The sequence below is a fragment of the Hyperoodon ampullatus genome (assembly GCF_949752795.1).
Source record: "Hyperoodon ampullatus genome assembly, chromosome: 4".
Lineage (NCBI taxonomy): Eukaryota > Metazoa > Chordata > Mammalia > Artiodactyla > Ziphiidae > Hyperoodon > Hyperoodon ampullatus.
Genome location: NC_136917.1, coordinates 164,433,595 through 164,448,657, shown reverse-complemented (window position 1 = coordinate 164,448,657; position 15,063 = coordinate 164,433,595). Strand labels below are relative to the sequence as shown.

General features: G+C 39.6%; 1 protein-coding gene across 1 annotated transcript in view; it reads right to left on the bottom strand.

Annotated features, from left to right (window-relative positions):
• Positions 1–15,063, bottom strand: part of DNAH5 (dynein axonemal heavy chain 5) — a gene marked incomplete at its 3' end in the record, with an annotated part of 240,126 nt that overhangs the window by 151,340 nt on the left and 73,723 nt on the right. Inside the window, exons 25-29 of the mRNA XM_079701862.1 lie at positions 7,710–7,928; positions 5,316–5,378; positions 4,773–5,011; positions 3,799–4,039; positions 1,470–1,669 (exon numbers count right to left, since the gene is read on the bottom strand). Coding sequence (XP_079557988.1) covers positions 1,470–1,669; positions 3,799–4,039; positions 4,773–5,011; positions 5,316–5,378; positions 7,710–7,928 — 962 coding nt within the window. The remainder of the gene's footprint in view (positions 1–1,469; positions 1,670–3,798; positions 4,040–4,772; positions 5,012–5,315; positions 5,379–7,709; positions 7,929–15,063) is intronic.

Here is a 15,063-nt window from a genome sequence, read left to right as displayed (position 1 = left end):
GCATTGGATGTAAGGGGTGGAAGGAGGAGAAGGGCTACACCTGGAAAAGGTGGAGAGCGAGCCAGACAAGGCTTGGGTCCCCGAGGATGAGGTAGAGTCCACACTCCTACCTGAGCCATCAACCTTGAGACTTTTGTTACTTGAGAAAGACATAAACTTCAGTCTTGTTCAAGCGGTGTTGTATGTGGTGCTTTTGTTATGTGTGGACAACCCTACTCCTAAACGATGCACTGCCTTTTGCTGTTCTTCCTCTTCTCCTTCTTCACCCTTTCTTGATCTCTCCAGTCCAACATGATACGGGCTTGAAGTCATCTCAAATATTAGTCATATTAGTGAATAAAAGTTTAATTTCCATATTCTTAAGTGTTAAGCAGATTGCTTTAATATTCTACACATCTTTCTGGGGTTTTTTGTTTGTTTATGCTTTTCACAAGAACATAGGTCCATAGCAACAGAGATCTTTGTTTTATTCACCCTTCTAACCACAGCACCTAGAAGACCACAAGGCACGTGGTAGGTATTCCGTAAATTTCTGTTGAATATGTGTTCCTCATACAACTCTGTCTGTGGGTTCAATGCCATTGGTAAGAAACGTTTACCCATTCCTAACACAGACGATGTCTACTTAATGTATATGTGTACTTCTTCTACCTCCATAGGGTATGTTATTTTCCATCTGTCCTTATTTCTGGTTGGGTGTGACCAGTAACCAAATTCATTAAAACTCACCAAATTCTAAGTAGTTCAGACTCAATGTTACCAATAGTCTGAATCTCTAAGACCTAATTTTATATTCTATATTACTCATTTCAAACACTTACACAATTACCATATATTTGAGAAAATCCTGGTGAACAAAAAAATTATTTCAAAAAGAACAAGAGGAAGCACTGAACCAAAGAAATCTAAGTTTATGCATCTCTGGCTCGTACATCCAAAGCATGACAGCTCTGCTGCTACTGTCAAATAGAAATGTTAGGCTGGTATCGGTCTGTGCTGTTTTACTTCTCTTTATGAGTTACTTCATTCTCTATCTTAATCTGTCATCTCATTAAAGTGTGTACACAACTAAGAGTTTCTAGTCCATAGGTGTTGACAAAAAGGTTTCCGAAGTAATTTTTCTAAAATTCAGAATACTTTTCCTTCTGGAATCTAGAGCCTGTCGAGCTGTCAGCTGTGCAGTGAGGCTTGTCAGCAGCAAAGCTGAAATGTTCGGCAAGATCCAAGTGGCTAATTACATGGCGCATGATTTTGTGCAACTGATGGTCTCAGACACATCCCCCAAATAGACGATAATGAAATAAAAACAGTATTATCCATGCCGTGCCAAAGCCTAAAATTAAAACAAGTACTTTTAATGTTGAATAGATTGTACGAGGGGTGTTGTTGCATTTTTTAAATTAATTTCCCTTGAAGTGTTTGTTATTATGGTTCTCAAACCTCAGGGGAAAGAAGGACGGTTTTCCTACCTGTTGCCCAGTAGGGAGCCCAGTAACATCAAGCTGTCCTCCATGTTGGCGATGATTTCCGATGTACTGTCTCCTCTCAAGAAGAGCTCTCCACGGGTTTTAAAGCTGCCAAATGTGAATGTTTTGTTGTCCCATTCATTAATCACTTGCTTCAGCTTTTGTTCAATGTCCCTCTCTTTCACCGCACTGATACAGATGTCCTATTAAAAGTGCAAGCTCTCATTTTATCACATGAAAGTCACACATCCTTCTCAAATAGTCTTGGTTCAACAGAGGTCCTGTCTATACTCTTTCCTTTTTATGTATCTATAAATACTTACATTTCCAGATCTAAACTGCAATATAATAAGTGGTGTGTGTGTGCAGATATAATATAGATTTATCTTAATTTGTAAAATTTCCCACCAAACTATTCCAGAAAGAAAGAAGACAGAAAAGATATACAGCAGTGGAAGATTTTCAGCCATGATAAAAAAGAAAATCCTGCCATTTGTGACAGCATGGAGGGACCTTGAGGATATTGGGTTAAGTGAGATAAGTCAGACAAAGACAAATATTATATGATAGCCCTTATATGTGGAATCTTAAAAAAAAAAAAAAAAAAAAAAAACTTGAAAAAACAGAAAGTGGAATGGTAGTTACCAGGGGCTGGGGGTGGGGGAATGAGAGAGATGTTATATCTATTTACAGCTAATAGATAAATAAGTCCTAGAGATCTAATCCACAGTACAGTGATTATAGACAACAAAACTGTATCCTAAACGTTAAATTTTCTAAAAGACTAGATCTCAATTGTTCCCACCACTAGAAGAAATGATAACTGAGGTGTTAGCTAACGCTACAATCGAGCTTATATTGCAATATAAATGTATCAAATCACTATGTTGAACACCCTAAACTTATACAATGTTAAATGTCAATTATATCTCAATAAAAATTAGGATAAAAAAGATATGCAATAACCTTTTAAATTTTGCCACTTTCATCAAAGACTCAAAATTGAATGTGTCTCTGATTTAACTCTAAAGTCAAACCAATGCAGTACGAGAGGAGGGAATGAACAGAAACCTGACTTCTTCCCAGCTCTCTGATCACTCTCCCTGTCTTCTCTGCAGCCTTATCTTCTCCTGGACCATTGGTCAAACCTGTCCTTGCCCTCGTCTTGTCCCTCTCTGGATGAGCATATCCACACCCGTGCAGTCAGCAACCTTTTGTATCTCCAGAAAAGACCCACACCCACTGCTTACTGGGCTTCTCTGTTTGGATACATCAAGGGAACCCAAAACACAATCTGTGAAATATCAAACTCATGCCCAAAATCAAGCTCATAGTCTTTGCACTTTGTCATTCCACCTGATCACCTTCCAACATTCCCCATCTCAGTCATAAGCACCATCATCCACTTAGATCTCTCAGCAAGGACTCTAGGGTTCATCCTTAGCCCCTCTCATTTCCCTACCATGTTCACTCCATCAAATTCTATCCAATTTTACCTCCTAACGATATCTTCAATCTTGTCTCCCCTCTTCAGCTTCACTACCTGCCTCCTCATCTGACACATCATTATCTGTTGCCGGGGGTATTCAAGTAACCTCCGAATTGGTTTCCCAGCATTCCCCGTTTCCGTTTTCCAATTCTTTCTCCTCACAGCTACCGGAGTGATCTTTACAAAATGCAAATTTAACCACGTCATTCCCCCAATCAAAATACATCTCCCAGTTGGCTACCGACTGCTTCAAAGATTGAAATCGATAACACATTCTAGACCCACTCCATCTCCCCAACCTTAGCTGTCTCCTCTCTCACCCACCTCCACATCTCGGCCTTCTGGTCCCCTAAACACACCTCAGACCCTTCACATATGCTGTTCCACCTGCCTCACATTGTCTTCTCTGCACTTTCCAAGCCCCTCACCCCCTCACCACACAAGCACACCCCGTTCACCCAGCACCCAGTCTTCCTGACCTTCATCGCCCTCGCCCCACCCCCAGAGAGGTCAACCCCATTATTAGAGGCCCTCATAGAGCAGCATACTTCCATTTCAATGGTATTTACTGCAGTTTGTAACTACACCTTCATTTGTATAATTATTTCATTATACAAAGTATTTAATGATCTGTAAACACAGGAACGTACTCTTATGTCCCCAGCACTTAACACAGAACCTGTTACATAAAGGTTGGTTGAAGAAATAATAGCTGAGTACCAGGAAAAGAGTTTTGATTGTTCTAGCATGATGTACTGCACCAACAGACCATGATGTAAGAAAACTCTCAAATCCCCTGGGACCTTCCAATCTCTCACCACATCATATGCTCAATCATTGTACCTCTATTTCCTCTTTGTATTTCAGAAGAGGTGCCTCCATGATATGTCTTAACTTAAAAGTTTCATTCCCCACATCTAGACTGTGCCCAGTGAGAGCAGTTATCCTTTCCCAGTGCCTTTCCATCATGGCCTTACTGGCCATATGCTCCAGCAGTGGACAACACTCGCTGAAATCATCGATGGTCTTCTTCAGATCCAAAAAAGCCTGCCAGTCCTTCAAGGCACGGGGCAGCTTCCGACACCTGAGAAGAAAAGCCAACGTGAAAGTTCATTCGAATATAAGCCTGGAATGTCTCCAATCCAAGACTGTCTGCTAGCATTTCCATCAAAAACAGTCACCTCAAATACCCATCACATTGTTAAATCTCATGACTCAGAGGATAGCTGTTAATTAACACAATTTTACATTGCAGAAATTTGTTCCTCCCAACCAGGAATGACTTTTTTCAATTTCCTCATAAAAATTAGGTAAAAGGCATTATTTTAAAGAATAGAGGTGCTTCCCAATTCAATTCAATTCTCCAAACATGTTTTGAGACCCTACCAAGTACAAAGCACAGCAGAGTGTTTCAGGTTGTCAACTGAAAAGTACAACAAATGACCCTCCATTTTTGGGGGGGTTCAACACTTCAAGATGTAGAAATATTACAGGGCTCTTGCTTTTATTCCAAATAAATCATCTAACATAAACTTCAAATGTTGGTAAGTGTAATATAAATAGAGATCAGCTCTCTCTAAGATGCAGGAAAGCCCTTGGCAAGATTCATCCAGGTTTAAAGGATGTGCTTGTCTCACCAGGCACACACAGGGGTAATTAATAAATCGCATTTGACAAGGGTGATGTCAGTGGGCAACAACAGTGAAGCAAGATGTGCTTTCGAAACATCTGGGTGAAAAAAGAACCCTGACAACCTATCAAAGAAGAAAGTATTTGAGGTTAAATAGCTCTGGGCATGCTAAACATTAATTTCTCACCTGTTCTGGAATTCTAAAAGTTCACTGTTGATTTTTTCAATATTTACTTCTGACCACAGAAGATCATGATAGCTATTTACAGTTTCTATGACACTGTTGTACAGAGCGTATATTTTCTGTAGAAGATTTAGTTGCTTCTTGATTTCGAGAAGCTGAGGATACTGTGTGACTGGCAGACCAAAAAGCTCCTCTCCTCCAGTATAGGTGATATATTTCCGATAGATATTATCAAATTGATTCTAATAAAAATACAAGTGAAAACTCATCAAAAATGACTTACATGTGAATAAACATGCAAATGAAAAAAAAAAGATTGGCCAATAAGCAAACATGTATGATCTCTGAGCACATGTAAATGAGAACTAAATGAGTACAATTAATTACATAGAAACCAATGCTAACCATACCAAATCACAGTTTTTAAAAGGTAAGTACATACTATATTCCACAATGGGCTTCTCTATATTAAGCAGAAAAAAGTATGTGTTTAAAAGACATTGAGGTTTTGGTTATATAGAAAGTCAAAGAAACTAAAAAGATCACCTGAAATATGATAAGTCTATCACTGGCTTCCTGGGGTTTCAAGCCGCTAGTCATTGGACCATTCTGATACAAAAAGTTAAAATAAACATAAAATAAAATGAAGCTTATGCATACAAATTTCATGAGCACAATGTATTTGAATATCAACTTTTGTTTACATGCATGTCACATACAGGATAGGAAACTTACTTTTTATTTGTAAAAAAGGACTCAGGAAAGTAACTCATTTGGAAATATTTTCAAGGCCAAAAAAAAGCCAAGTTGAGGTCACAGCTTTCATATGTCAAGAAATTTTGAAAATTAAAAATATGTGTTATTAATTTATCAGGTGACATGAAGAGTAAATAACTATTCTGTAAGAAGCACAAACAGTGTCTGGTTTGAACTAGAACACTAATGTGACACGACACACGAGTTCACCACTCTAATATCTATTTGTAAAGTGACCTGTAATGTTAACATTCCAATCAGGTTTTCCTACATTAGACCACCTTAAATAACTGGATTTCTGTGCTTTCTTCATCCATGAAGTTGGTTCATGAATCCAATCTCCTAATTTCATTTACTTTGTGGTTTGGCGTGTTACCAGTTAATAAGTATAAATTTTACCCTCTACTCTACACATTTCCCTTCTGTAGCACATTGTAATTGGCTGGAAATGGGTCTCCTTAAGCAACATATTCCCAGCAGAAGATTTTGCATGAAAACTTATGTATGTATGATTAAAATATGGACTCAATCTGTCTTGTCCACTTTTGCGTCTTCAGCACCAAGGGCAGTTCTACAGTATTTGCAGAACTAATGAATACTGTGGGAAGGATGATCATGACAACTATAAGTGAATAATATTTATCTACACAAATCTAGAAAAGCTACCAAAATAACTTCAGTAAGAAACCAATGGTATAATATAAAGAGCACTTGTAAATTTCCATTTACTCTCGAAATTATTCTGGATGAAATATAAGGGGAAAGGATTGTGAAAGGGAAATATCTTTACTCTTGTGAAAATAAAATTTCCATTCCTAGGGAATTTCATTAAATCTGACATATTGTGTGGGCCAAAAGGTTCGTTCGGTTTTTTCCGTAAGATGGCTCTAGTTGTCTTTAACTGCATTCGAAACAGTTTTGTTAGATTGTATTGTGAGAGCTGTTATATCATTTAAAAACAGACATCAAAATTGGTGAATTTTTGTGTAGCCATTTTAATACTGAAGATGGAAAAAAAAGTAACATTTTCAGCATATTATGCTTTACTATTTCAAGAAAGGTAAAAACGCAACTGAAATGCACAAAAAGATTTGTGCAGTGTATGGAGAAGGTGTGACTGATCGAGCGTGTCAAAAGTGGTTTGCGAAGTTTCGTGCTGGAGATTTCTCACTGGACGATGCTCCACGATCTGGTAGACCAGTTGAAGTTGATAGTGATCAAATCAAAACAATAACTGAGAAAAATCAACATTATACCATACAGGAGATAGCCGACACAATAAAAATATCCAAATCAAGCGCTGAAAATCATTCGCACCAGCTTGGTTATGTTCATCGCTTTGACTTTTGGGTTCCACATAAGTTAAGTGAAAAAAACCTTCTTGACCCTATTTCCACATGGGATTCTCTACTGAAACATAATGAAAACATTCCGTTTTTAAAACAAATTGTGACAGGCGATGAAAAGTGGATACTGTACAACAACGTGGAACGGAAGAGATTGTGGGACAAGTGAAATGAACCATCGCCAACCCCACCTAAGGCCAGTCTTCATCCAAAGAAGGTGATGTTGTGTATACGGTGGGATCGGAAGGGAGTCCTCTATTATAAGCTCCTTCCAGGAAACCAAATGATTAATTCCAACAAGTACTGCTCCCAATTAGACCAACTGAAAGCGGCACTCAACGAAAAGTGTCCAGAATTAGTCAACAGAAAACACATAATCTTCCATCAGGATAACTCAAGATCACATGTTTCTTTGATGACCAGGCAAAACCTGTTACAGCTTGGCTGGGAATTTCTGATTCACCCACCGTATTCACCAGACATTGAACCTTCGGATTTCCATTTATTTCGCTCTTTACAAAATTCTCTTAATGGAAAAAAATTTCAATTCCCTGGAAGACTGTAAAAGGCACCTGGAACATTTCTTTGTTCAAAAAGATAAAAAGTTTTGGGAAGGTGGAATTATGAAGTTGCCTGAAAAATGGCAGAAGGTAGTGGAACAAAAGGATGAATATGTTGTTCAATAAAGTTCTTGGTAAAAACGAAAAATGTGTCTTTATTTTTAACCTAAAAAACCGAAGGCACTTTTTGGCCCACCCAATATTATCTTTAAACAAGTACATTTTGCATGCTGTAGTCACTCTTCTCCCAAAATACACAGAGAAAGCTAGAGTTGTACCAAATCGTAGTCCAGGTAGAACCGGTGACAGTCTTGGAGGAAGACCTCCACGGTACTAATAAGCTCTTTCCTGAAACTGGGCTGCAGTGAGACTAATTCATTCTGCACTTCACTGGCACGTGCCAGAAGCTTCTCCCAGGCGTAACGAAGAGTATCCACTTTGTCCATCTCTTCCTTTGCTATCAGAAGCCCATATTTGTTAAGCAGGGCATAGGATTCCTACACAAAAGAAGAAAAATTTAATTTCTGCCAGTCAGGTGCATAAATGTACGCACAGTCATTTTTTAAAGCATTAGAATGGAAAAGATCCACATGACAGGGAAACTGCCCAGAGAGTTCTAGTTACTCTACTTGCAAACTTGGAAAAGCTTAAGTGAGCAACTGAGCCACTTAGCTTCAGTTTCCTCATCTGTAAAACAGGAAGATTCCCTGGTTGCTTCACAGGATTTTCGTCAATATCAAAAAAATATATCGGAATTCGAATGCTTATCAAGAGCCTGCTGCTGAGGAACCAAAAGGGAGATATCATAGGTGATCCAAGGATACATGACCCACATTTCAAGGGGCCCATTGTCAACAGATACATCAGAAATTCATCTACACGTGGAACAACTCCAACAGAACACCTACTGAACGCTGACAGAAGACCTCAGACCCCCCAAAAGGCAAGAAACTCCCCACATACCTGGGTAGGTCAAAAGAAAAAAAGAATAAACAGAGACAATAGGATATGGACGGGACCTGCACCAGTGGGAGGGAGCCGTGAAGGAGGGAAGGTTTCTACACACTACAAGCCCCTTCGCGGGCGGAGACTGCAGGTGGCGGAGGGGGAAAGCTTCGGAGTAGCGGAGGAGAGCACAGCAACAGGGGTGTGGAGGGCAAAGCAGAGAGATTTTGGCACAGAGGATCGGTGCCCTCAGGCACACACCAGCCCGAGAGGCTTGTCTGCTCGGCCGCCAGGGCGGGCGGGGCTGGGAGCTGAGGCTCGGGTATCGGCTTTCAGTCGGAGCGCAGGGGCTGGCGGCAGGAAGAGAGCCTGAAGGGGTTAGTGCTAGCCCGGAGGGAGTCCGGGGAAAGGGTCTGGAGCTACCGGAGAGGCAAGAGACTTTTTTCCCTTTTGTTGCCTGGTGCGCGAGGAGAGGGCATTCCCCTCCCTCCCCTCTGCCTGAGTGAGCCAGAGCCCCCGAATCAGCGGCTCCTTTAAACCCGTCCTGTCTGAGCGAAGAACGGACGCCCTCCGGCGACCTACGCGCAGAGGCGGGGCCAGGTCCAAGGCTGAGACCCGGCAGCTGTGAGAGCAGAGACAGGGAAATCTCTCTGTGCAGCCTCCGAGGCAGCGGATTAAAGCTCCACGGTCCATTTGATGTGCCCTGCGTCTGTGGAGTGCATGAATGGACAGCGAATCATCCCAAATTGAGGAAGTGGACCTTGAGGACAAGATTTAAGACTTTCCCCCCTTTTTTTCCCCTCTTTTTACAACGAATTATCTCAAATTAAGGAGGTGGACTTAGCAAGATTTCAGACTTTTCGCCCTTTTCCTCTTTTTACAACGAATTATCCCAAATCGAGGAGGTGGACTTGGAGAGCAAGATTTTTGATTTTTCCCCCTGCTCTCTTTTTGTGAATGTGTATGTGTAATCTTCTGTGTAAGATTCTCTCTGTATAGCTTTGCTTCCACCATATGTCCCAGGGTTCTATCGGTCCGTGTTTTTTTTCAATAATTACTTTTTAATTTTAATAACGCTACTATATTTCATACTTTATTCTATTTTACTTTACCTGCTCTTTCTTTTTTTCCTCCCTTCCCTTCCTCCCTCCCTCCCTCCGCTCCTCCTTTCCTTCTTTCTTTTTCTTTCCTCCATCCCTCCCTCCCTCCCACCCTTCTTCTTTCCACTTTCTTTTTCTTTCCTTCCTCCCTCCCTCCCTCCCTCCTGTCTTTCTTTCTTTCTTTCCTTCCTCCCTCCCTCCCTCTCTTCTTCCATTCACTCTTCCTTTTGCTTTCATTCCTCCCTCCCTCCCTCCTTTCTTTCCTTCTTTCTTTCCATCCTTCCTCCCTCCCTCCTTTCTTTCTTTCTTCCTTCCTTCCTTTCTTCCCTTCTTCCTTTCTTTCAATCTCTCTTTCTTTCTTCTACTAATTATTTCTCTCTACTTTTTCTCACTGTTATTCTGAGCCGGGTGGATGAAAGGCTCTAGGTGCTGCAGCCAGGAGTTAGTGCTGTGCCTCTGAAGTGGGAGAGCCAACTTCAGGACACGGGTCCACAAGAGACCTCCCAGCTCCACATAATATCAAGCAGCGAAAATCTCCCAGGGATCTCCATCTCAACACCAGCACCCAGCTTCAGTCAACGACCAGCAAGCTACAGTGCTGGTCACCCTATGCCAAGCAACTAGCAAGGCAGGAACACAACCCCACCCATTAGCAGAGAGGCTACCTAAAAACATAATAAGGCCACAGACACCCCAAAACACACCACCAGACGTGGACCTGTCCACCAGAAAGACAAGATCGAGCTTCAACCACCAGAACACAGGCATTAGTCCCCCCCACCAGGAAGCCTACACAACCTACTGAAACAACCTTAGCCACGGGGGACAGACACCAAAAACAACGGGAACTACGAATCTGCAGCCTGCAAAAAGGAGACCCCAAACACAGTAACATAAGCAAAATGAGAAAGCAGAAAAACACACAGCAGGTGAAGGAGCAAGATAAAAACCTACCAGACCTAACAAATGAAGAGGTAATAGGCAGTCTACCTGAAAAAGAATTCAGAATAATGATAGTAAAGCTGATCCAAGATTCTATTTCCCAGATCCAAAATCTTGGAAATAGGATAGACAATATGCAAGAAACAGTTAACAAGGACCTAGAAGAACTAAAGATGAATCAAGCATCGATTAAAAACACAATAAATGAAATGAAAAATACTCTAGATGGGATCAATAGCAGAATAACTGAGGCAGAAGAACGGATAAGTGAGGTGGAAGATAAAATAGTGGAAATAACTGATGCAGAGAAAAATAAAGAAAAAAGAATGAAAAGAACAGAGGACAGTCTCAGAGACCTCTGGGACAACATTAAACGCACCAACATTCGAATTATAGGGGTTCCAGAAGAAGAAGAGAAAAAGAAAGGGACTGAGAAAATATTTGAAGAGATTATAGTTGAAAACTTCCCTAATATGGGAAAGGAAATAGTTAATCAAGTCCAGGAGGCACAGAGAGTCCCATACAGAATAAATCCAAGGAGAAATACGCCAAGACACATATTAATCAAACTGTCAAAAATTAAACACAAAGAAATCATATTAAAAGCAGCAAGGGAAAAACGACAAATAACACACAAGGGAATCCCCATCAGGTTAACAGCTGATCTCTCAGCAGAAACTCTACAAGCCAGAAGGGAGTGGCAGGACATAATTAAAGTGATGAAGGAGAGAAACCTGCAACCAAGATTACTCTACCCAGCAAGGATCTCATTCAGATTTGATGGAGAAATTAAAACCTGTACAGACAAGCAAAAGTTGAGAGAGTTCAGCACCACCAAACCAGCTGTACAACAAATGCTAAAGGAACTTCTCTAGGCAAGAAACACAACAGAAGGAATATACCTACAATAACGAACCCAAAGCCATTAAGGAAATGGGAATAGGAACATACATATCAATAATTACCTTAAATGTAAATGGACTAAATGCTCCCACCAAAAGACACAGAGTGGCTGAATGGATACAAAAACAAGACCCATATATATGCTGTCTACAAGAGACCCACTTTAGACCTAGAGACACATACAGATTGAAAGTAAGGGGATGGAAAAAGATATTCCATGCAAATGGAAATCAAAAGAAAGCTGGAGTAGCAATTCTTATATCAGACAAAATAGACTTTAAAATAAAGACTATTAGAAGAGACAAAGAAGGACACTACATAACGATAAAGGGATCGATCCAAGAAGAAGATATAACAACTGTAAATATTTATGCACCCAACATAGGAGCACCTCAATACATAAGGCAAATACTAACAGCCATAAAAGGGGAAATCGACAGTAACACAATCATAGTAGGGGACTTTAACACCCCACTTTCACCAATGGACAGATCATCCAAAATGAAAATAAATAAGGAAACACAAGCTTTAAATGATACATTAAACAAGATGGACTTAATTGATATTTATAGGACATTCCACCCAAAAACAACAGAATACACATTTTTCTCAAGTGCTCATGGAACATTCTCCAGGATAGATCATATCTTGGGTCACAAATCAAGCCTTGGTAAATTTAAGAAAATTGAAATTGTATCAAGTATCTTTTCCGACCACAATGCTATGAGACTAGACATCAATTACAGGAAAAGATCTGTAAAAAATACAAACACATGGAGGCTAAACAATACACTACTCAATAACGAAGTGATCACTGAAGAAATCAAAGAGGAAATTAAGAAATACCTAGAAACAAATGACAATGGAGACACGACGACCCAAAACCTATGGGACGCAGCAAAAGCAGTTCTAAGGGGGAAGTTTATAGCAATACAATCCCACCTTAAGAAACAGGAAACATTTCGAGTAAACAACCTGACCCTGCACCTAAAGCAATTAGAGAAAGAAGAACAAAAAACCCCCAAAGTTAGCAGAAGGAAAGAAATCATAAAGATCAGATCAGAAATAAATGAAAAAGAAATGAAGGAAACAATAGCAAAGATCAACCAAACTAAAAGCTGGTTCTTTGAGAAGATAAACAAAATTGACAAACCATTAGCCAGACTCATCAAGAAAAGAAGGGAGAAGACTCAAATCAGTAGAATTAGAAATGAAAAAGGAGAAGTAACAACTGACACTGCAGAAATACAAAAGATCATGAGAGATTACTATAAGCAACTCTATGCCAATAAAATGGACAACCTGGAAGAAATGGACAAATTCTTAGAAATGCACAACCTACCAAGACTGACTCAGGAAGAAATAGAAAATATGAATAGACCAATCACAAGCACTGAAATTGAAACTGTGATTAAAAATCTTCCATCAAACAAAAGCCCAGGACCAGATGGCTTCACAGGCGAATTCTATCAAACATTTAGAGAAGAGCTAACACCCATCCTTCTCAAACTCTTCCAAACAATATCAGAGGAAGGAACACTCCCAAACTCATTCTACGAGGCCACCATCACCTTGATACCAAAACCAGGCAAGGATGTCACAAAGAAAGAAAACTACAGGCCAATATCACTGATGAACATAGATGCAAAAATCCTCAACAAAATACTAGCAAACAGAATCCAACAGCACATTAAAGGGATCATACACCATGATCAAGTGGGGTTTATTCCAGGAATGCAAGGATTCTTCAATATACGCAAATCAATCAATGTGATACACCATATTAACAAGTTGAAGGAGAAAAACCATATGATCATCTCGATAGATGCAGAGAAAGCTTTCGACAAAATTCAACACCCATTTATGATAAAAACCCTCCAGAAAGTAGGCATAGAGGGAACTTTCCTCAACATAATAAAGGCCATATATGACAAACCCACAGCCAACATTGTCCTCAATGGTGAAAAACTGAAACCATTTCCACTAAGATCAGGAACAAGACAAGGTTGCCCACTCTCACCACTCTTATTCAACATAGTTTTGGAAGTTTTAGCCACAGCAATCAGAGAAGAAAAGGAAATAAAAGGAATCCAAATTGGAAAAGAAGAAGTAAAGCTGTCACTGTTTGCAGATGACATGATACTATACATAGAGAATCCTAAAGATGCTACCGAAAAACTACTAGAGCTAATCAATGAATTTGGTAAAGTAGCAGGATACAAAATTAATGTACAGAAATCTCTGGCATTCCTGTACACTAATGATGAAAAATCTGAAAATGAAATCAAGAAAACACTCCCATTTACCATTGCAACAAAAAGAATAAAATATCTAGGAATAAACCTACCTAAGGAGACAAAAGACCTGTATGCAGAAAATTATAAGACACTGATGAAAGAAATTAAAGATGATATAAATAGATGGAGAGATATACCATGCTCCTGGATTGGAAGAATCAATATTGTGAAAATGACTCTACTACCCAAAGCAATCTACAGATTCAATGCAATCCCTATCAAACTACCACTGGCATTTTTCACAGAACTAGAACAAAAAATTTCAAAATTTGTTTGGAAAAACAAAAGACCCCGAATAGCCAAAGCAATCTTGAGAACGAAAAACGGAGCTGGAGGAATCAGGCTGCCTGACTTCAGACTATACTACAAAGCTACAGTAATTAAGACAGTGTGGTACTGGCATAAAAACAGAAAGATAGATCAGTGGATCAGGATAGAAAGCCCAGAGATAAACCCACGCACATATGGCCAACTTATCTTTGATAAAGGAGGCAGGAATGTACAGTGGAGAAAGGACAGCCTCTTCAATAAGTGGTGCTGGGAAAACTGGACAGGGACATGTAAAAGTATGAGATTACATCATTCCCTAACACCATACACAAAAATAAGCTCAAAATGGATTAAAGACCTAAATGTAAGGCCAGAAACTATCAAACTCCTAGAGGAAAACATAGGTAGAACACTCTATGACATAAATCACAGCAAGATCCTTTTGGACCCACCTCCTAGAGAAATGGAAATAAAAACAAAAATAAACAAATGGGACCTAATGAAACTTCAAAGCTTTTGCACAGCAAAGGAAACCATAAACAAGACCAAAAGACAACCCTCAGAATGGGAGAAAATATTTGCAAATGAAGCAACTGACAAAGGATTAATCTCCAAAATTTATAAACAGCTCATGCAGCTCAATAGCAAAAAAACAAACAACCCAATCCAAAAATGGGCAGAAGACTTAAATAGGCATTTCTCCAAAGAAGATATACAGACTGCCAACAAACACATGAAAGAATGCTCAACATCATTAATCATTAGAGAAATGCAAATCAAAACTACAATGAGATATCATCTCACACCAGTCAGAATGGCCATCATCAAGAAATCTAGAAACAATAAATGCTGGAGAGGGTGTGGAGAAAAGGGAACACTCTTGCACTGCTGGTGGGAATGTGAATTGGTACAGCCACTATGGAGAACAGTATGGAGGTTCCTTAAAAAACTAAAAATAGAACTACCATATGACCCAGCAATCCCACTACTAGGCATATACCCTGAGAAAACCATAATTCAAAAAGAGACATGTACCAAAATGTTCATTGCAGCTCTATTCACAATAGCCCGGAGCTGGAAACAACCTAAGTGTCCATCATCGGATGAATGGATAAAGAAGATGTGGCACATATATACAATGGAATATTACTCAGCCATAAAAAGAAACGAAACTG